General features: G+C 51.5%; 4 protein-coding genes across 9 annotated transcripts in view; 1 reads left to right on the top strand and 3 right to left on the bottom strand.

The window, feature by feature from the left end:
* Nucleotides 1-78: 78 nt before the first annotated feature.
* BUD31 (BUD31 homolog) lies at nucleotides 79-2,331 on the bottom strand. 2 transcript variants are annotated; one of them, XM_015876675.1, is made up of 5 exons: nucleotides 2,214-2,331; nucleotides 1,644-1,789; nucleotides 1,092-1,214; nucleotides 686-852; nucleotides 79-343 (listed from the first exon to the last, which is right to left on the bottom strand). In XM_015876675.1, the coding sequence occupies exons 2-5, from the start codon at nucleotides 1,735-1,737 to the stop codon at nucleotides 293-295; spliced, it is 435 nt and encodes a 144-aa protein (XP_015732161.1). In that variant the 5' UTR covers nucleotides 1,738-1,789; nucleotides 2,214-2,331; the 3' UTR covers nucleotides 79-292. The 2 variants fall into 2 exon arrangements, with proteins under 2 accessions (XP_015732161.1, XP_032303635.1); XM_032447744.1 differs by lacking the exon at nucleotides 2,214-2,331 and adding an exon at nucleotides 2,167-2,189.
* A 115-nt stretch (nucleotides 2,332-2,446) lies between these two features.
* On the top strand, nucleotides 2,447-9,792 carry PDAP1 (PDGFA associated protein 1). Of its 2 annotated transcripts, none has more exons than XM_015876674.2 (6): nucleotides 2,447-2,577; nucleotides 5,116-5,207; nucleotides 7,046-7,150; nucleotides 7,573-7,694; nucleotides 8,065-8,216; nucleotides 8,898-9,792. In XM_015876674.2, the coding sequence occupies exons 1-6, from the start codon at nucleotides 2,565-2,567 to the stop codon at nucleotides 8,954-8,956; spliced, it is 543 nt and encodes a 180-aa protein (XP_015732160.1). In that variant the 5' UTR covers nucleotides 2,447-2,564; the 3' UTR covers nucleotides 8,957-9,792. The 2 variants fall into 2 exon arrangements, with proteins under 2 accessions (XP_015732160.1, XP_015732159.1); XM_015876673.2 differs by lacking the exon at nucleotides 2,447-2,577 and adding an exon at nucleotides 4,869-4,959.
* A 745-nt stretch (nucleotides 9,793-10,537) lies between these two features.
* On the bottom strand, nucleotides 10,538-16,169 carry ARPC1B (actin related protein 2/3 complex subunit 1B). 4 transcript variants are annotated; one of them, XM_015876668.1, is made up of 10 exons: nucleotides 15,886-16,169; nucleotides 13,847-13,956; nucleotides 13,109-13,213; nucleotides 12,571-12,793; nucleotides 12,072-12,179; nucleotides 11,781-11,987; nucleotides 11,402-11,477; nucleotides 11,134-11,330; nucleotides 10,969-11,059; nucleotides 10,538-10,810 (listed from the first exon to the last, which is right to left on the bottom strand). In XM_015876668.1, the coding sequence occupies exons 2-10, from the start codon at nucleotides 13,908-13,910 to the stop codon at nucleotides 10,772-10,774; spliced, it is 1,110 nt and encodes a 369-aa protein (XP_015732154.1). In that variant the 5' UTR covers nucleotides 13,911-13,956; nucleotides 15,886-16,169; the 3' UTR covers nucleotides 10,538-10,771. The 4 variants fall into 4 exon arrangements, with proteins under 4 accessions (XP_015732154.1, XP_015732153.1, XP_015732156.1 ...); XM_015876667.2 differs by lacking the exon at nucleotides 15,886-16,169 and adding an exon at nucleotides 14,455-14,675; XM_015876670.2 differs by lacking the exon at nucleotides 15,886-16,169 and adding an exon at nucleotides 14,294-14,386.
* A 1,995-nt stretch (nucleotides 16,170-18,164) lies between these two features.
* The window catches only part of ARPC1A (actin related protein 2/3 complex subunit 1A), a 14,839-nt gene continuing 11,817 nt past the window's right edge, over nucleotides 18,165-21,186 (bottom strand). Inside the window, exons 7-10 of the mRNA XM_015876666.1 lie at nucleotides 20,555-20,630; nucleotides 20,175-20,368; nucleotides 19,419-19,509; nucleotides 18,165-18,555 (exon numbers count right to left, since the gene is read on the bottom strand). Coding sequence (XP_015732152.1) covers nucleotides 18,517-18,555; nucleotides 19,419-19,509; nucleotides 20,175-20,368; nucleotides 20,555-20,630 — 400 coding nt within the window. The 3' untranslated portion in view covers nucleotides 18,165-18,516. The remainder of the gene's footprint in view (nucleotides 18,556-19,418; nucleotides 19,510-20,174; nucleotides 20,369-20,554; nucleotides 20,631-21,186) is intronic.

The following is a 21,186-nucleotide window of genomic DNA, read 5'->3' as shown; positions in this document are numbered from 1 at the left end:
ACTAATAATTCAAGGTTAAGTCAGCATAAAGACCAAACACCTTCACAACAGGGATACGGTATTGCCAAAAGATCGGTCCACTCTCTCAGGAAGGCAGTCTTTATTTTAAAATAAGCGGCTACACAAAAAGCTACTCCGAAACTACATCCTTTGTTTGTATGATCCAGGTGAATTTGCCCTTTTAATTGCAGTACAGGAATATCCAATCACACAGAGAAGGTAGCTGTAATTGCATTCATAGTCCATTGTGTTGGATGATATCGCTGAGAGTTCAAAAGGAAGTCTGTCTGTTTCACCCAGAACAGCCTCTGCATCCACAGTGAGTGCATTCAATGATTCTCCCCTGGAAAAGAAACGTGACAGGGATATTTCAGGCAGGCTATTGGGAGCAGACAGGCCAGCAGGCATAAACCTCAAAGCAGAGGCTGCCTTTTGGAAGAAGCCCTTCCATACAGCCTATTTGTTGTTGATGTTGTTTTCAGTACATTAATAACTGTAAACAACTGTGTGCCAAAGCTGACAGTTACTCGAAAAGCAACTAGATGTTAACTACTAGAAAAAGGCAGAAAGTGTTAGACCTGAAGATGCTACCAGAAAGAAAAACATCACCTCCTCTGCTGTCCCTGACCTGTGTGAGACTAGAAAGGTCCAGACAAAAGGGTAGGAACAAGCTGACAACTCTTACCACTTCCAGCTTGCTTTTGGGCACCCTACAGATGCAGTTGGTTCCGAAGTTGGTGTCCCGCGTCTGGATGCACCGCAGGCAGCAAAGATTCTCATAACCCTGTTTCTTCCACTTTGCAATCAGGTTTTTGTCAGCGTACCCTTCCTTGATGCAGTATTCATACAGCTCTGTAGAAGAGCAGACACCACAAGTAGCTCCCATCAGATGTTAAGATGACCCAGTATGAGGAATTCCCAGCTATACTGACTAGCTGTTAGAGCTGCACAAATGCCAGCCTTCCCTCTACCCTCCCTGCCCAGAGTACTAATCCTTCTCTTCAGCACCCCAGCTCCTGTGCTTCTGAAGGCAGACATCTCACTATGTCCCGTTTTCCCTTATTCAGTGCCAACCAATTTGTGTTTCTCACCTCTGCTGATAGCTTTTCTTTTATAGAAGAGATCGAAGATGTAACGTGTTTTCTGATGGTGGATTCTGAAGATAGGCCAAAGGGATTCCACTTTCCTCTTCCCTTCATGAGGCTCAGTCTCCGCTGGAAGGGAATACAAACATCACCATAGCAGCTAATTTTCCTAGGCTGCCAATTTACTCCCTCAGTCACTTTAGAATGAACTGTTCTAGGAACATTCTTAACTTTAGTAGATTACAGAGTTAAGAGCAGGACGTCAGTGATGTGGTTCCTTGGGGAAATGAAAACAGAAAAACACCAAGGATGATGTGACCTCCCCTGGGATGGAAGGTGACTGTGTATGACCCGGCTTGTCAGACCAGTATGGACAGGAACTACCAGTCCATTCATACATGCCAATGAGCTTCAGTCAGCTTGGCCGCAGAGTGCCCCATAACACCTGTACCTCACTGCTGCAGGCACAGATATAATAAATGCTGCTTCATATTCATGGAGGTCCCAAAGCTGGTTTGAGGCATCCACCCCTGACAGCACCCAGCTCTGCTGTCTCACCTTCTCTCATCTTCTGATCCAGCTCATCCAGCGTGGGCTCGATCAGCTCCCATCCATCTGGGGGCGGCTTCCTGCTCCGCTTCACTTTGGGCATTGCCTCGGGAACGAAGAAGCTTTACAAGGATGTACCTGGATGCCTCAAAGCTCTGGAAAACACCCGGAAAAAGGAAACGAAGACAGTTGTTATGGACGTCCCTCCCAAGATTTCCGTGCCCCTTTGTCATATTCTGCTTAGATGTAATAAGCTTTATCGATACCCAACGGACCCTCATGGCATGTGGAGCCTGCACTGAGCGCTCAACCTCCCCCTCACCCCACGGCAGATCCCCCTCCCCAACCGCAGCCGGCAGAGGCCGCCAAGCTCCGCAGGATCCTCCCGAGACCCGGAGCAGCTCGTGCCGTGCTGCCAGCAGAGCGGGGGGCACAGGAGAGAGGAGAAGAGAGATGGGAAGGAGAATACAGGTGTGAAGGGGAATAATACAGCTGTGAAGGGGAATAATACAGGTGTGAAGGGGAATAAAACAGGTGTGAAGGGGAATAATACAGCTGTGCAGGCCCAGCCCCACTCACCGGCCCAGCCCCGCCGCTCCCGTCGCGCCGCCTCTGACGTCACACGGGGCCTACTGCCCCCCCATAAGGTGGCCGCGGTGCTGCCTGATGATAAAAGCCCTTCCCCGCCCCGCAGCCCTCAGCTCCTCCTGCTCAGCACGGACCGAGCAGGCAGTGCGGTAATACCGGGAGCGGCACGGCCTCGCTGTGGACGAGCTGAGTGGCGGCAGCAGCGGGACAACCCGCGGTGGGGCCTAGCGGGCTGCAAGGCCTGTGCGGGCGGAGGGCAGGGAGGCGGGGCGGCTTCCGCTTCCGGGTCGTGGCTGGGGCCGGGGGGGCCTCGCTGCAGCTGCTGCAACCGCCATCACCGCGATGCCGAAAGGAGGTGGGGAACGGGGGGAACGGGGGGACGGGGAGCGGGGCTGGCGGGGGGACAACGCGGCCTTCCCCGCTTCGGGATGGGGAGCCGGCCATACTGATCGCACAGCGCAGGATCCCGCCCCTCGTTCCCTCGTGGGGCACCGAGCCGCTCCCCGCTGCCTCTCGAGGGGCCTCGTTCCATTAACTGCGGTCGGTCGGAATAGCGGTGTGTCCCCCCCATCCAGCTCGGTTCTGGGCCGCTTTCTGTCCCCTCCATTCCCCCCCAGCCTTCAGCTCTGTGTCGATGTGGGCTTTGTGCGGGGCTCCCCGCGTTGTAACCGCGCAGAGGCAGCTCCTCGTTGCCCGGCAGAAGCTCTGGGCTCTGTCCGAACCCCCGGGGCTCTCACAGCCCGTCCCGGGGCTCTCACGGCAGCACGAGCCTGGCCCGGCATTGGGGGCTCGTAGCGCCGCTCCTTGTGGCTGCACAGAGCGGGTACCGACTTGTTCTTGCGATTAAGGAGCTGTAATGAGGGGATGACACCGTCAGGGCTGAGCTGGATCCACCCAGAACCTTCTCCAGATGCACCATCTGCATAATTGGCTCCTGTGTGAGCGTTTATGAAATCCCAGGCACATACATGAATGGGAGCCCGGCCTCATCATCTTTCTCTGTAGTTTTTGCCAATTTACTTCATTAGCATTTCCCAAGCTTTAATTTCACGAAAACCGTTTCTCTTTAAGCTCTTTATTCTCTATTCATTTGCACGATGTTGGGAGGTGGGGCTGAAGCTTTCCTGTATTTGTGGAGGCAAATGACTGAGGTTACCGTATGTAAATGCCACGTAACTGGGCTCCCTCTGTTCTCTGTTTCATTGTAGGCTTCAAAGTGATTCTTTCCAACTTTTCTTTTCTTGGGGAAAAAGAGGGATCTTTGCTTCTAACCACCCAAAAAAGTTGGGAGGAGTTATTGTCATTATATTATTGGTAGCAGAGGAGTGGACTTGTGTAGTCAATTCAATGTAAAACAGTGGGGGGGGGGGCACTAGGAGGGTGTCTGGCATATGTTAACTTTATAGCACAGCATTGCTTCGCTTTGTGTAGATTTAATGGTGCTGCGTGGTGTGTCAGGTACCTCAGCGTTGTTCCTTTTCGAGTGATGTCACTTGCCAGGCAGTGATGTAATGTCTCCTGGCAGCTCTCGTTCCCATCATGTTGATGGTGCCACGTGGGGCAGTTGGGAGCAGACGAGCTGAAAGCACAAACGTTGGGGCTGCAGCAGAGCTTTGGTTGCATTCAGGTTTGAGCACCCACGAGCTTCCAAAACTGAATATAGAGAATTGTTTTCTACTTTTCCTCATTTCATACAAGGAAATCATCTCAAGGTGTCTGTAAGGCTTTGTATAGCAGGGTTTGGAGAGAACTTATTCCATGGGTCAGCTTTTACCAAGCTTAGTATATGAGAGTTTGCTGAGCTAAGAGAGTTGGTCAGAAAATGATCAGTTTCTAAAGCCTGTAAGGCCAGTCTGCACTGATCCATCATGTCCTTCAAACGCATCCAGGTATGACTGTGATGCAGCAATGTGACCACAATGGATCCCTCCCATGTGTCCTATTCCCCTCTCTGCACCTCTGTGAGGTTTCCCTGTCCCTTGCAGGTGATGTGGGGAGGGAGAGGAGAGAGCACGTGGCTTTCCTGCTGTTTGGCAGATGGAGACACCTGCAGTAACAGAGCTCCCTCACCTGAGCTGTTTGTTCTTTGCCCGTCCCGTGCACCAGTTGTGCTCTGAGCTCCCCAGCTGGCTTTTGCCAGCAGGTGTTTGAGCCTCAACATAAATGGAGCAGCAACTTGTAGGAAGCAGTAATAGGGTTGAGAGCAGAACTTAGCTGGGCAGTTTGACCAGCTAATCTGGCTCTCCCCTCTTCCTGATTTCTGGAGCTTGTTTTCATTTTTCCTTATGAAGCTGTAAAACGTGGAGGCTCCTTTTAGCAATTCCTCAGTTCTCGTTATCATTCCCAAAGCTTTGTCTAATTGGCTTCCTGTTTTCTCTTGGCACGGGTCTCAGTGCAGGGGAGGGGCTGAGGAGGTGAGTTTGTCAGGGTAGCTGTAACAGCTGCTGCTACAGGAGCACGCTGCGATTCCTGCTGTGTTGGAAATGCAGAGAGCAGCGCTGGGGCTGAGAACTGCTTGCCAGCAATCCCTTTGGGCAGCCCCTCCTGCCTTGCTTTCTGCAGAGCAAGCTTGCACATAGTTGAGGCAGTGTGTAGATGGGCTGCTTCAGCTCCAGTGCCTCCAAATCCAACCCACGTGAACAGAAGGAATTGATTCTCTGAATGTCTTTCTATGAAGTAGTAATCCCTGTTCTTTATGTGATATATTCACAATTCTTGGAGTATTTCACCAAGACAGGCAAGTTCCACATGTCTTTGTTTCTTTATCAGAGCAGCTCTTCTGGATTGCCTTACTTGCATTGAAAATATAGAGTGTCTGCTGAAGGAGGAGTTGAGCTTCCTGAAAACTTACCACTAAACTATTTATTTTTCTTAATTATTTCTGTTTGTACAGGTAGAAAAGGAGGCCACAAAGGCCGAGCGCGACAGTATACAAGTCCTGAAGAGATTGATGCACAGCTCCAAGCAGAGAAGCAAAAGGCAAGGGTATGTATTTGCCTTGATTATGTACTTAGTGTTGTAAGTCCTGCCTTGTACAGTATGCTTCATTTGCAGATCATGAGAAATGTCAGCTTAGTCATTCTGACAGTGATTGCAGCATGGATTCTGAACCCCTGTGGCTGGGGGGACCCCAAAGAGTGGTCCAGCCCATTTCCTCACAGAACTGAGGCCGGGTTGGTTGTCCAGTCAGCGCTGTGAAGGTTGCAGGACAAGGAAGGCAGTCACACTGCAGCCCTAGGCATCCTATCCCTCAATATAATAATCCATCATTCTCCAGTCTAAGCTCACTTTTTTCCTGTTCTGCAGCTTGGCTATGGAGGAAAGAAACTCACATCTTAACTTCTTTTCATATACAGAAATCACCATATTTGCTCTTTCTCTTCTAATCTTACCTAAGTTCCTCTGATTTCTTTCTGTATACATGATTTTTTCCTGTGGCTCTTTTTTGTAGGAAGATGTAATAGCATTTTCTGGCTTGAGTTCCTTTTTGTGCATCCTGTGCCCCAGCACAGGATCATAGTCCTCCCTCCCCTGCAGCTACTGGTCTGGTGTTAAAAAAGGCATGACTACATCTTGCAGAACTTGCTCTCTTGTGTTGCCAGATTATCTCAGCTATGATGGCACTCTTGCTGCTATTTTACTGTGACTTTATCGAAATGCTGCCTAAGCCCAAATACACTCTTCCAGCTGAACTCTCACACCACTGGCAACAGCAGGATAATTATAGCCCGTATAGGAAATACTGATGAGTAAACCCCAGAAAAAGATGGGTCTTTCAAGCAGTTTTGAGCCATATTGCTGGTTCCTTTTTGGATGTTTTGACCAGCTGTAACTCAGGGTGATTGTGTGGTTTGCTGCTTAGCCAGATACTCCAACTTTGATGTCTTCCAAAGTATGGCTCCTGCTGGTTTGTTTTCTGATCACATCTCCTTTGTTTCATGCCATCTTTTCAGTTACAGAAGTCATTTATCATTCCAATCCCATTTCTAGAATGATTCCAGCTCCTGCTTGTACTGTGTCATTCACAACTTTTAAGTTCACTAACTTCCCTGTTTCCAAGTTATTAATAACATTGCAACTGGAAAAAGAACCAGCTCTCTGCAGGACCCTCTATGAGGTGTCTGTCTTGTTGCAAATAAAGCACTCCTCCGAGGTTTTTTTATGAGAAGGATTTCTTGCTGCTTTCTTTGTGGTCATCCACTTCATGTAATGTTGGAGTTCTAGTGCAGTTTCATTAGGGGAGGCTTATAAAAACTTCACAGAATCACTCCTCTTCCTGCCTGTACTTCATCTGCTTTGACAATTACTCTGTTGAGGGATATTTGGTAATGGTAAAGCAAGCTATTCACACCCATGTTAGAGGCTGCCTTTTGGAGGTAATACTGTTTTGGTGGTTGGTGGCTGGCGATTTGCTCTTCTCTGGATTTTTTTATCCAGTGCATCTGTAAGCTCCATCCCTGCAGATTGCAGTCCCTGAGATGCTGTTTGCTGGAAACCCAGACGAAAATTATCCTGGGGATTCTACATCTGGGGAAAGCAAAGTGTCTCTCTCTTGTCCTACAATAACTTTCCCAGTCTGGTACATAGGGAAGAGCAACAGAGTTGTTTAGAGGAGATCTGCTGGGGCAGGTGACGCTTACTGTGCTGAGAAGCAGCTCTTATTCTGCAAGAGCAAGGCTCCCTTCGTGTTGTAAGGGCCTTGTCTGGAGCACCGGCGTTCTCAAAGCTGTGTGTCACCCCTCCAAAATTAAGATTCTTTAAAGTCACACTAGGATTTGGGTTTCATATTGAAATGTTGTATCTCATTTCCTGTGGTCCTGTAGGAAGAAGAGGAGCAAGAAGAAGGTGAAGGAGCAACAGGGGACCCAAAAAAGGACAAGAAGTCTTTAGATTCAGATGAGAGTGATGAAGATGATGAAGATTATCAGGTATTATAGTTTTCAGGACTCCTAGTGCATTTTCATTATCTGGATTGTTGGGGTGGGAGACAGATGCATGTTCTTGGACTGGAGTTCTGTTTGAGATGTTGAGTAAGTATTTCTTGGAAGAGCCACTTTTAGAAGCCAGAAAAACTTACTCGACTGCATCTTGTTCTCAAAGTGATGATTTGTATATTTTGTGAGTAAAATGCAGAGGTGAGAAGATTTCAAATGCTACTCTTGGGGTGTGTTGCAGTGCATCTGATGAGCTCCAATGCAAGATAATTTGGGGTGTTACAGAGCTTCTTNGTAGTGAAAGCACTTTGAATGCTACTCCTGGGGTGTGTTGCAGTGCATCTGATGAGCTCCAATGCAAGATAATTTGGGGTGTTACAGAGCTTCTTCACCTTCCTCTTTTTCTTGACTCTTAGCAAAAGCGCAAAGGAGTGGAAGGGTTGATAGACATAGAGAATCCCAATCGTGTAATTCAGACAACCAAAAAAGTAACTCAGCTGGACCTGGATGGACCCAAGGAACTCTCACGACGAGAGCGGTGAGTTTTCCCTGCAGCAGCAAACGGGCAGAATTCACTGCCATTCAAATGGCCTTTCCTTACAGACTGTACTGAAGTTGTCTGTTCTGTGTCTGTCTCTGGGTCCATCCTGAAGGCAGGCAGCTCAGCCAGTTGTGCTGAGTGAGGTCTGTTGCTGTGCAGCAGATGTAGTCCATTACTTCCCTGAAGTTTTATGCCAAAAATCTGATGTAACTAAAATTCATTAACCTTGGGGTCACACTTGGGTCTGCTTTAATCCTGCTGCAGGAGGTACCCCAGGGTACCCCAGTCAGAAAGCCTCCCACAGAATACATCTGTACCTGTCTGCTTCCCCATGTATTCTAACAACTGGTGTGTTTCACTCAAACAGAGAGGAAATAGAGAAACAAAAGGCGAAAGAAAGATACATGAAAATGCACCTAGCTGGTAAAACAGAGCAAGCCAAGGCGGATCTTGCCCGACTAGCCATCATTCGGAAGCAAAGGGAAGAAGCTGCCAGGAAGAAAGAAGAAGAAAGAAAAGGTTAGAGAGTAATTAATCATATCCTATTCTCTTTTGCAATGGCTGCACCGCCTTGAGGCGCGATTCCTGATATCACATGCTGTAATCCCTCACCTCCTGCACGGTGGTGCCAAGTGTCATTGCAGCTCTGTTCATCAAAGCCAGGTTTGGCTGTTTCATTCCTATAAAAGCTGTAGGATATCTGAACTGGGAGAAGGCAGGGAAAGGAGGGGAAGTGCTCTGACATCTCTATCTGCAAGCTCAGCCTCCCAGGCGATGCTAGGGATAGCTAGGGATTTATAGAGTTCCTTGCACTGGGTGTGATTTATCTGCATTGCGTGCTGGGGATGTAAACCACACAGGGAATTTGCAGCAGTCTTCCCCTGCCTGGATTTCCTCTTTGGCTCTGATAGATGTGAGACAGAACTCTAATGAATGTGTTCTTAGTGGCTTCCTCAGGGAAATGTATGGAGCAGAATCAGGGTAGAAGTCTGAAGAGAGGCACAGAACATAAAGAGCCCCATGGGGCTGCTCCTGTGAAGCCTGGAGGGACTCTACCAGGGATGAGTGGGGTGGGTCAGAATTGTTCCTCAGTTATTTCAATGTAGATAGCAAGATTTCAATCTCTGCAGCTGTTAGGCTACCAGCAGTCCCTGATGTACACTGTGAAACGATGACACCTCTGTTCTTTTCCTCCTCCAGCAAAAGATGAAGCGGCCATGGCAGGTAAAAGACTGCAGTCACTATCCCTTAACAAGTAAGCACAGGACACGCAAGAGGAGGAAACGCCAGGGATCCGTGCCTGGTGCCTGCCAGGAACTCTGTCGTGTTGCATACCATAGATGCCACGTAGGGTGTACTGCGGCATCGAAGTCACCTTCACCTCCAAGAGACACTGACAATGTGTTTTGTCTTCATCCTGGCACAATTTCCATTTGGGGTTAGGGGCAGCTGCTATCCTCGGTGCAAAACTGTGCTGAACAGCAATTCTCTGTAACAGTTTGAAAACCTGAATGTTTTTGCTGTTTTTAGGTCTAAAAACTCATAGAACGGGAATGGGGGGTGGGATGGGATGGGAGGGGGCATGGGGAGGAGGGAGCTGTGTGGGAGGGGAGATGCTTCAACTATTAGACTGCAAGAAAATAGATTGTGGGGTCATTGTGGGGTGGGGTGCGTGGGGTGGGGAGCTTTGACTTGCTCATGAAAACCCAAAGGATAAGGTATCTGTGGAATTCTTTTGGGCAGACAGCCCTTAAACTTTTACTGCAGGGTGTTGCAGTGTAATCTGGGAGCCTGACTTCATGGACATCTGGGCTGTTCTGTTCCTTCCCATTTTCACCCCTCCTTTCTCACAGCCATTCTCTCCCCCTTTTCTCTCCTCTTGGTTATTTTTTGTTTTCTTCACCTGATTAGGGATAGTGCCAGTTTTTAACCACATTATCCTTTGTTTAAAGGAAAACAGGTATATGTATCATGAATTGTATTGGACCCAGATGGAAAAAAAGCCCAAACCCACCTTGATGAAGTTAAAAAAAAGAAAGGAAAAACAACTGAACTTGTATATTTGGCTGATTAAAATGTAAACGATCAGAACTGCCATGTCCTTGTGTAAGTGAACTGATAGAACACACAGTGCAGCACAGTGTGGTCTTGCAGTGGTTTCTTGTGTCTGCTGCTTCTCTCTGCTGTTCACGATGTTGAGTTTGGCTCAGGGTTTGGGAGCCCTATCAGCAGCTGCAGCCCGAAGGCAAGAAGCTTTTCCTGCTCTTCTCTGATGGACGTCTTGCACCATCTGGTTAGTGGAGAGGAGGAAACAATTACCTTCAGGCTGCTGTTGGGCTCAGTCAGTGTGTTAGGCCATCCCTGGGCTGTGCCACAGCGTGGAGCTGGCAGAAGATGCTTTAATCTGGTACATTGTGGTTGTGGGGCACCAGCAGTTCTCAGCCTTATCGAGAATTGAGGTGGTGTCAGAGGATCAGGTGGAAACTTGGGGTGAGCCTTGGGAGCAAAGGGAGGTGGCTGGGGCCTACAGGAGGAGGGGAGGGAGAAAGGGGCTGGTTCAGGTGCACTGGGGTGGGTGACACATAGAGGTCTTTGCCCAGTAGAACACAGCTCCATTGTGGGAGGATGGACCAGAGCTCGGAATCATGGAGTGACTCAAACATCTCCATCCCAGTGCTGCCAGCAAGGATCCGTCCTGGGGCTGTGAGTGTAGGGGCTGCACTGCATGGAGGGGCTGCCAGGAGCCGTGTTAACCTGAGCACATGCAATTAAACCCTGCAGCATGCTGTAATCACATGTACTCACATTAAAATGCTTTAAAAGAAAAGAAGAAAAAAACATTGGATTTATATGGGAAAATCTTTATTATTGAATTCATAAAGCGATGTATGACCAGCATCGGTTAGGATGGTAACAAAAATAGTATTAAAAAAACAACCCAACCAACAACCACCTTTATCTCTGTGTTAGAGCAGCCCAGGGCTGGCTGGCAGCCGGGAGCGCGGGGCAGAGGGAGTGCAGCAGTGCAGCAGCAGAGCGGGGCAGCTGCGGCTGGGACCTCCTGGCTGCATCCTTCATTTGATTTTGAGATCCTTCAGTGCCGACTCCAGGCTCTGAAACAAGAAGTTGTTCAACAACTGCCTTATTTTTTTACTTCCTAAGGTGAGTGGAGCTGTGCAGACCCCAGACTGTAATCAATGGGGACATTGATTACACTGAGCTGGGGCTAAGGAGGGACTGATGTGGTTGGGGGGCTCGGGAGGGGCCTCACCTTGATGTCCCAGATGCTCATGCCACCGTCCATCCCCGTGGTGCAGAACTGCGAGCAGTTGGCTTTGCCCCCAACCAGCACAGAGATCTGACTGTGGAGCGCAGGGGAGGGAGGTCAGACTGCAGCCCCGGACCCTCCCCCCTCTCACGGATGCCCCATCAGCACCTGATGCTGTTCTTGTGCACTGTATCCAGCGCAGCGTTGGCTGTATCAGAGCTCGCCTTCTTATCCAGGTTCTGGAAGCGCTCGCGGGCAGTGAGGCCACGCTGGGAGCTCTGCTTGGGGACATCCAGCTTCCCTCCAAAGCTCAGCGTGCCCGAGCCCTCCTCGTAGGTGAACAGCATGGGGTAGCAGTCGTGGCCCTGGGGATGAAGTGGTGGTCCTGCTCAGAATCACCTCGTGCTCTGCCCGCCCTCAGCCCAGCCCAACTCACCGCGGCCACCAGGCTGCTCTCAGTGATGAAGGTGACGGCCAGGAGGGGAAGGGTTTCAGTGCATAGGGAGGCAACACTGAAAGGGAGGGAGAAAGTGTGAGCAGTGAGTTGAGACCATGCTGAGCACAGCACAGCTCATGACGTGGGAGTGGGGCTGTGATGCTGCAAGGAGAGGCTGTGCCTCCTCCTGCACCCGGCTCCACTCAGCCCTTCACCCCCACCCCAGCTCCATCCCAGCTCCACCCCTGCATCATTTTGGGGACCATCCAGCCCACAGAAAAGCAGCTGCCTTCCCCAGCGTGGGCAGCCACAAATCACTGCGTAGCCCATCCCATCCAAAAACTCCCCCAGATCCCCCTGCAGCCCCAGCCCTGCTTACGCCATCTTCTTGTTGGCATCAGCGAGGCACAGGGTGCTGTCGTGGCTCACCCAGGCCACTCGGTTGCCGCTGGCTGAGAAGCAGATGCTGTGCACCCACCCACAGCTGCTGCTCGACTCAAACATCAGCTCCCCAAACGGCATCTTGGAGCCCCAGGGCGTGGGGCTGGGCCGCTCCTCCACCTCCTTGATGTAGGCTGAGAAGATCCTGGGAAGGAGAAGATCGCCGTGGAACAAGCTCCATCCCTGCTCACCCCATAGAGCCCCCTGGGGTCCCCCCTTTTCCACTCACCGGCACTTGAAGTCGCAGGAGCCGGCAGCCAGCAGCACGTTGTTGGGATGCCAGTCCAGGCTGAGCACTGTGGAGCGGATGGGCTTCTTGATGTGTTTGCACACCCACCTGCAGGGAGAGCGGCGTTGGTGCCCCTAAAGCCCCCGGGTACAGTCCATGGCTCTCACACCACAGTCTGGGGGTGATTGGGGCCCCCAGGAACTGCCCTTGGCTCCCAGCCTGTGTCAGCAGCTGGGCCATGGGGACAGTGCTGTGTCCCCAGCTCTTAGGTCCTGCAGCACTTATGTCCACCTCTCCATCAGGCTCCTCCTCTGCCTCCTCCTCCGTCTCCTCAATGACTCCCCTATCTCACCTCTCATCCCTCTCCCCCACCTCCCCATCCACCCATCTCCCCTACACTCATTTCCCCACACATACACCCTCATTTCCCCACACATACGACCCCTTCCCCTCCATCCATCCCCACCCAATGCAGGATGGTGACCTCAATGCCACTCACCAGTCATTCTCCTGCTCAAAGTAGCAGATGGAGATGAGCCGGGAGCCGCTGCCCACAGCAAACTTGTTCTCCTTGGGGGACCACTTCACACAGCGGGCAGCCCGGTTGATCCTCAGGATGACCAAGGTGGGTTTCCAGACGTTGCCCTTCAGGGTCCAGACGTAGGCATTGCGGTCGGTCCCACATGTCACCAGCCGGTTGCTCTCAGGAGCCCAGTCAATGCCTGGAAGGTGGGGGGGGCAGTGATGTGGGGGGAGCCGTGTGGATGGGGACAGGGCATGAGGGGGCCATCTGGAGGTGGGGATGTGGCTGCTCTCTGCCCCTGAGTCCTTCTCTGCTATATTCCCCCAGTCAATTTAATCCCAACCCTTCTACAATGTTATCATCCCATCCCCGGGTGCCTCCTGACACACTGAATTGGGACCAGGAACACCAGACACAGCCCTTCCTCTCCTTCACAACCCCTGTCCCAAGGCCACCAGTGTCACTGAGTGGGGTTGGGACTGACCTCAGAGCTCGTCCATCCCCATGCACTCACCTGTCACCTGCCCGTTGTGCTCCTTCAGCTCGTGCACCTTGCTCCACTTGGCCCCGTCCTTGCGGTAGATGTGCACCTCGTGGTTATTGGGGCACAGCGCGATCTCTGTGGGGTGAAAGCAGTTCTGACGGCCCCACGCTCGCAGGGTCAGCCCAGGTTTGATGCATCCCTGTCACCAGCACAGCCCTTCCCGTGCCCAGAGCCCTGAAGGCACAGTAGGGTCCTGCCCCAGCACTGGGCTCTGGTGTCAAACTGTGCTGGGGGAAAAGGGAACACCTCCCCCAAACCCCACAGCTCAACTTCTGCTGTGCCCCAGTCCCAGGGCTCTGCTGGGAGGGATGGGCTGGGATGGCTGTGGGTGTTTGGTGCCCGCTGGCCTCATCCTGGCCTGCACTGCAGCCCCATCACAGAAAGCCCTTTTTGTTCTCTCCCACATCCCCTGTGCGTGGCCGGGAAATGCCATCGGCCATGAATCACCGGCTCTGCTCCACTCCCTCCCCTGCAGTGGGACCGAGGGAGAGTGAGCAAGGAAGCGGGATGTATCCTATGCTGACCCCAAAACCAACGTGCAGGGCAGCACCCGCTGCCCCAGACTCAGCCCCATGGCAGGACCAGCCCCACGCAGGGGATGACGCTGCAGTGGGGACCTTTGGTCCTGGCAGGATGTGATGCCCACCCCCAACATTGTGCTGCCACTGCTTTGGGCTGTCCATTGAGGTTTGGGGGTCGGGTACTTACGGGTCCGGTCCTTGTTCCAGGCATGGCAGCTGATGGGCTCCAGCAGGAAGCTGTGGTAGGCCATGATGTAGGGGCTCGGACTGGGATGAGAACGTTGTCAGGACACCTGGCTGTGGGGACAAACCCAATGGGGGACCGTTTTCCATTTCCACAACCCCCTTGTTGGTATCCCTGGGGGCTCCGAGCTCAGAGCCCACCCCAGTGAGGCTGATGGCTGTTCTGAGGGACTCAGATTTGGGGTGAGATGTTGGAGGGGACGGTGCTGTCTCAGGGCCAGGCACCCCACGCTGAGCATCCAACAGCTGAGTGCCACATCCCAGTGGGTCCCACATCCCAGTGGGTGCCACATCCCAGTGGGTCCCACATCCCAATGGGTGCCACATCCGTGCCCACCCTGATCCCCGCAGCCCTGGCACCGGGAGAGGCAGGAGGAAGCCGTGAGCTCACCCGTAACACCCCGATGCAGGAAGCTGCCGTGGGGCGGCTTCCAGGGACTTCCTACCCACGTCGACACCCCGGCCCTGGGTGGGTGTCTCAGGACCCCGCTGCCACCCCCACCCATCGCACCCCACAGGGCACATCCCCTCCCTCCGGCTGCCCCTACAAACCCTGCGGGGCCGGAGGCGCTCAGGGCTCGCTCCTTCCCAGCTCTCATTTAGGAAGAGCCAAAGCCTCGCGGCGGAGACGCCTCCATCCCATCCATGAGTAATCCCTTCCCCTGCTGCTGCCAGCAGCTGCGGGACGGGCCGGCAGCGAGGAGCTGGAAAGGGAGCGGGTGCCCGGCACAGCCCGACGGGTGTGGGGCTGGGGGAGGCGTGGATTGAAGGGGGGCAAACAGCCCACGGCCGGGGGCGGGGCTGGGGGGGCTTCGAGGTCCCTTCCAAGCCCATCATGCCGTGAGCCTTTGATTGGGCAGCGCGGGGTAAAATCGATGGTGGGGATGCACCGCGGAGATGTGGAGCGGAACGACGCGCTGCGGGAACCACCGGGACGAGCCGCATCGATCTCCTGCTCGGACAGTTCTGGGCCACGAAACGCGCCGTGGGGCAGCGGCGTTTTGGGGTCGGGTTGGATGCTGGGAGCTGTTTGCTTTCCCTCCCCACGCTTCGTGCTCCCCCCGCCCCTCGGGGACGGGCTCTGCGCAGCCGGCAAAGCGGGAGCGGAAGCGCTCGGTACAAACAGCACAAAAAAAAATAAAGAACTTTCTTTTTTGGCTGCGTGGGGAGCGGTCAGCGCTGTGCTGAGCAATGTGCTGAGCAATGTGAGCTCCGTCCCTGCCTTCATGCAGCTCCAACAGCGCCCAGCTGCCCCGCACAGCGCTGCGGGCAAAGCACCGCGGCCACATTCAGCCCCTGAGCTGAGCGTCTGAAAGGAGGGAGAGGGGATTAGGAGGAGAAGGTGAGGCTGGGCCCGGGGCTGCTCGCTTATATCGAGCACCGGCGCTGAGCTCAGAGCCAGGGGAGCTCGAAGAGAGAACCAAACCCAGACGGGGGCTGGGAGCGGCGCTGGGTTCAGTTGTGCTGCACCTTCTGCGCAGCCATCAGAGCAGAGACCCCCCGGGACACCCCCATCACCCCAATGCTCCCACCCACCGCTCAGCCCTGAGGCCGAAGCACGAAGCCCGGCGTGCCCTCGTCCTCCCCCTGGAGCTGCGGGCTGTCACCAGGGGACACCCATCCCCACCGCACCCCTGTGTTGGTGTGGGTGCCCCCGGAGCCAGCGCGGCCCTTATGAAGGCATCGCCGCCCCTTTGAGCACGGGGCAGCCCGGACCTCTTCCTCATATGGGGCAGTTCCCCGACGAGAGGGGCCCGCAGCTCCGGCTCTATGTGCAGCACAGCCCCGGGCGCTGCCTGCAGCTCCCCAACCCCACCACGAGAGAAACACCCAACGGTGGAAAAAAGCGCCCCAAACACGGCGACAAATCCACGAGCGGTGAACAGCCCTCCATCCCAAACCCCATCCCAAAGGGGTTTTGCCCCTTCCCAGCTCCTGGCAGCGGGGAGGTGGTGCCCCACAGTCCGCTCTCCCACCCCTTACCTGCAGAGCAGGGCAGGGCGGTTCGTGGACTCTGGGCAGTCGACACGAACAGCGGAGCCCGGGCAGAGCGCACTGAGCGCTGAGAGTGGCTGCCTGCCCCGCCGAGGCAGCTCCACTTCCCTTTTCCTCTCCGAGAAATGCAACCACTTCCTTACGTGGGCGTTGGGGGAGCGCACAGCAGCTCGGCAGCCGCCCTGCCCCTGTGTGCTGCCAGCAGCGGGGCCGCCCCAGCACCGGGGAGCACCAACCAAACGGGGCAGCGCTGCCCCCGTGGCTGTGGGACCCCGCTGTGCCCGGAGCTGAGCAGGGCTGCCCGCTGGTTCCGCTGAGCCCACGCTCACCCCACGAGTCCCTCTTTCTTCCTCCTGCCTCGCAGCCATCTGGTTTGCATCCCTTTCCCCTCAGAAACACGACTCCCGATTGTAAGCGCATGGAGAGCTTTGGTTTGACGGCCCTGCAGTGAGCGGGGTGAAGTCATGCACAGAACGATGCATCTCGTACCGATCACAGCAGGGGCCCATGGGTTTCCCTGCTGCAGGAGAGATAGAGCTGCCCCCATGGAGCAAACCCCCACAGTGCCCTGTTGGAAGCACTGACATCACTTGGGTTTCTCCAGGGCTCAGCTGCCCATGGAGGAGGAAAGCAGTGCTGCTCGGTGCAGGGTGATGGACCAGTCCAGCTCAAGGCCTGGATCGATCCCCCAGCTGCTTTCCCTTCATTTCCTTACAGGGAAAGTTCCTCCCACACCCACTGCTGCTCTCAGAGGGCCCAGGGGCAATGAGAAAGGCTGGAGATGAGCCATCACTGCACTGATACGGGAGGTATCAGCTGTCAGACAGAGCTGGAGGTGCACAGCACACAGCACAGAGCTCAGCTGAGCGATGCTTGGTGTGGCTGTTGTTTATATTCCTCCCTCCTTTCATATTATTTGTGCTGTATATCTCAGAACGAAGATATTTCGTTTGAAACATCACACTTTCAAAAGCTGCTTCAGAAGAAACGCGTCCATAGAGATGAACAAAGCCAAAGCTGGGCTCCTCTGTTCATCCTCCACGGTTGGCAGCATCGCTTTGATCCAGAAGACATTTAACTCCATTCTAGCTGATAAACCTGGTGCCACCCAAGTCAGGCTGCAAGCTGAGTAAGCAGTTGTTACTCTACACTCATAAGGAAGAGGAAATTTCAAAGCAACACTTGAGTGCCAGGGGAAAAGGTGGCAGAGGAAAGGAAAGCAGAAGGAGCTGACAAACAGGGCTCTGCATGCAACAAACACTGCAGCTGGAAATGATGCAGCTCCGTAAGGGATAACGTTTGCTCTCAGAGCAGTTGCCGGCTGGGTGAGCCTGTGTTCTGCCCTTCCTTCTCAGTCCCTCAGAGCTGAGAACTGAGCAGGGGATGATGCAGCACTCCGGTTCCAGAGGAAGTGGTGACATTTACTCCCTGGGTTGTTGGGTTGTTTTTAACACACTTCTGCATTCTGAACAGAGATGACAAGGTCTCAGACCTTATAAAGCAATGCCTCGAGCCTGAAAATCCACCCCCTGAGCACAGCCTGAACCAAGCTTAAGGCAGTGGTACAGAGAACCTTAATTAGACCACATGAATAAAGTAAGTTCTGTGTAAAGGCCTCAGCACGCTGAGAACTGCACTTCAAACGACTGACCTGAGACAAAGGATCAGTGCAGAGCCATTGCTCGCTGTTACTCCTGTTAAATGTGCTTTGTTACTCCAGCAGTCATTACAAATGGAGCTCTATGTGCTGAGCACTCAGCTCCAACCCGACACGCAGATCTGTGTCATGTCATGGGCTTACAAAGTGATTTGCTTCCCATTTGTCGTCCCTAAGATCTGGATTTGTGCCTTGCTGTCCACAGGCCACCTTCCACACCGCAGCCTGTGCTGCAAAAAGGCTTTGTACAAATCCTAAAGGGCAACCACAGATAATTCTGGTCATCTAAAACTATGACCCTCTGCACCATGGAAAAGGCATCCGGGTTAATTTGCTGCCATTCCCATTCTGAGTGCCAGGCAGAACTCACAGTCAGCAGGATGGAGCCGATCCTCCTCCAATATCACCACCTCAAAGGAACAAGCCCTGAACGAAGCCCAGCTCAGCCTTCACATCCAGCCTGTCACAGCTCTTGGTCTTCAGCTGCACAGTTAAGATGAACTCTTCCTGTTCTGAGGCCATAAAGTACCAGGTTAAGATTTCTATGCTGAGATCATTCCTACAACACCCCCTTTTTAATCTCTATTAATGGGCACCGAAACACAAAGGATTCTTTTTTCTTTTTTTATTATTATTATTATTTCTAGCAGACAATTTACATAAAATTCCCCTTTTAAGTTAGTGATCCATAACTTCCTGCAATAAACTACTTAAGGAGCAGCTTTGGTAAAGAATGGAATGAAACAACCAACCGAAAAATACAAATACAAATTAAAGAACAATCACAGCTGATTTTGAAACCGACACGATTCACCAAATTTTGATTCAGTAAAGATCTGCCAAGCTGTTCTTTCTCAGTGTTTCCAAATCTTCCACCTTTCTCCTCCCTCCTCAGGTTTGTGCAGACGTGGGAGCTGTGTTCTGTCGAGCAGTTTGTCCTGCTAGATGCTGGAAATCCATCTTTACATGATTCGTAGACCTTGAATAGAGGACTCCAAGGTCTTGGAAGAGAGAAAATTGTAATCACGATGTGCTGAGTACCCAGTGTGAAAGAACTCATTGTAAAGGTTGATGTTAAGAAAGGAGCAATGCACAAGACTTGGGATTGCTCTTCTTCAAGAGCCAGACTGCGCTATAAGCATTCATCTCAATCTCACATGTAGACCAACAGTTCCACCCCCTCCCTAATGAAACAGCATTCAAACAGTTCACACATTGCCTCCGTTTCTCACTTGGCCCCTGTCCCTGCCAAACATTCTGGCATGACATAATGTAAATAATTATTGTCCTAAAAGCTGGTGTAAAGTTTGGGGAGGTCAGCGGAGACCTCTGTTGGTAGATCCTTAGCAAAGCAAAGTACTTGAATTAAATCTTTGGAGGTTTTCAATACAGTGCTTATTGTATTTGTCAATTGTTTGAGGTAACTATGTACTACCCTGGTAAGTTAATTAAGAGATGGCAGCAGCATGTTCTGCAGAAAGACAGTGAACAGGGTCCTAAGGGATGGGAACAAGGAGAGACACTGAGCCTTGTCATATTAATAACTGTTCTACAGCCTGACTGTGGCTAAGCACAGGTTGGAGGAGCAAAGAGCTGGTGGGATTACTGCAGGTACAGCAAGCAATTTCATTACAGAATTAAGTCTGGGTCAGCACCATCTGCTAGGCAAAACATCTTTGCTCTTAAGCTGGATCCTGGCTCTGCCTTGCTCATGGAGTTCACTGATGCACCTGATATTCCAGTCTGGATTTCCTATTTCATGTTAGCAAAACTCACATTAGAGTTGCGCCCCAGAAACTGATGCTAGAGGTTGAAAAAGTAATCAGTGCAACCAGTTCACATAAACACAGCAGTAAAAGCATACCTTGAAGTCCCAGATGGTCATTGCTCCATCAATGCCAGTGGTGCAGAATTTACGACAGTCCCGTTTGTCTATCTCATAAATGGACACCTGGCTGAAAGCAGAGAGCAAGAGCTGTAAGACACCCACCCCTGAGAGCCAAAAAGCTGCCAAGTTTGGGCTGAGTTCAACTCCTACTCTTCCAAAGGGAGACATGAGTATAGAAGAGCTTATGCTGGATTTCTGACATCGTGCTTCAGGAAAATAAGCAAAGAGAGGATGCTGGACGCTCTTATCACTCAGTGCCTGAAGACTAAACATTTTCCTTGGACAAAGACAGTTTGCTTCTGAAATGTTATCATCTTCTAGGCTCACACACTTGTTAAATATAACAACATTTTCCTCAATTAGCCTGAATCAATCCTTTCTGATGAATAAATGAATAGAGAAATAACATCTGAAATAAGCAGCTGATATGTGAGTTCCTCTTCCAGGTTAATTCTCCTGTGTTCTGTAGTACTACCAACCTCTTGTGAATTCTTCACATATTTGATAAGATAAACTGCACTCAAGTTACAGAACACATTAAACACGAGCTAACAGGAATAGCATGCACCCAATGTTAATAATTAACATTAACAGCTTCCACCATTCCCAGAAACACACAGCTGTTAGTGAAAGGCCAGGATGGATATGTGATACCAGCTTTGTGGTACACCCTGTGGTACCAAAGGGATGAGGAGCACTCCTTGCCCTCACTTTGGCAGCCAAGACACTCACGTTATACTGTTTTGGTGCAGAGTCTCCAGGGTAGTGTTACGATCTTCTGTAGTGGCTCTTTTATCCATATTTCGGAAGCGTTCCATAGCAGAAATATTGCGCTGGATGCTCTGCTTTGGAATGTCCAGTTTTGAAACGAAGGTCAGCAAGCCACGGTCATCACAGTTAAAAAGCATGGGGCAGCAATCATGGCCCTGCAAGCACAACGTGAGAACATGTGAAGAACCAGAGTTTTCTCTTGTTCTGCTGTTGTTAATTGCAGAAATGTAAAGCTTGACACCATGGAAGCTCTTGCTTATTGCTAACTTCACAACTCATGGTGTTTTTCTCCCTCTCCAAAACACTACAACACTCTACAAGGAGAAAATAAAGGCACTTACAGCTGCCACCACGCTGTTCTCAGAGACAAATGACACGCTCAGGAGTGGAAGGAATTCTGTTTTCAGCTGCGAAACCCTGAACACAAGAATATTTGTTAAGGATCTCAGTGAAATCTCTCATCTTTGGTTCCAGCAAAAAAATAAGAGACAATTCCCAGACAAGGATTACAGGAATAGAATGCAGTGGAGCTCAGCTGTCCTGAGGTGGCACCAAAAGGCTGAAATCCATAATAATTCACCCTCCCACCCCCCTAAAAAAGGTTCAAATTCCAGAAGCCATTAATTTGATCTACAATATAAAACCACTTGATGTTTAAGTTCCTGGCATCAGCTCTTTAGGATGAAAAAGCCTGTGCATTAAATTAGGTCAGTTTCTGTGATTTTTGTAGTAAGGAATTCTAGAACAATCTATACTTAGTGATATTCTCTGCCAGTAACTTACACAGCTGAGGCCATCAGAATTGAAACTCAAAGCTAAGCACGACAATGCCTGGATGATCCACCAGATAACTGTGCTATCAAAATGCACATGAAGTCTCTTCCTTTTTAGTTGGAAAACCATGGAGACTGAGAAGTTATTAAGATCAAGAGGGAACTGTTAATTAAATACTTTGATGGATTGGAAACAAGTG

The sequence above is a fragment of the Coturnix japonica genome, chromosome 14, assembly GCF_001577835.2.
Source record: "Coturnix japonica isolate 7356 chromosome 14, Coturnix japonica 2.1, whole genome shotgun sequence".
Classification (NCBI taxonomy): Eukaryota; Metazoa; Chordata; class Aves; order Galliformes; family Phasianidae; genus Coturnix; species Coturnix japonica.
The sequence above is the reverse complement of the archived record's forward strand: the minus strand, read 5'-3'. Positions and strand labels throughout refer to the sequence as shown.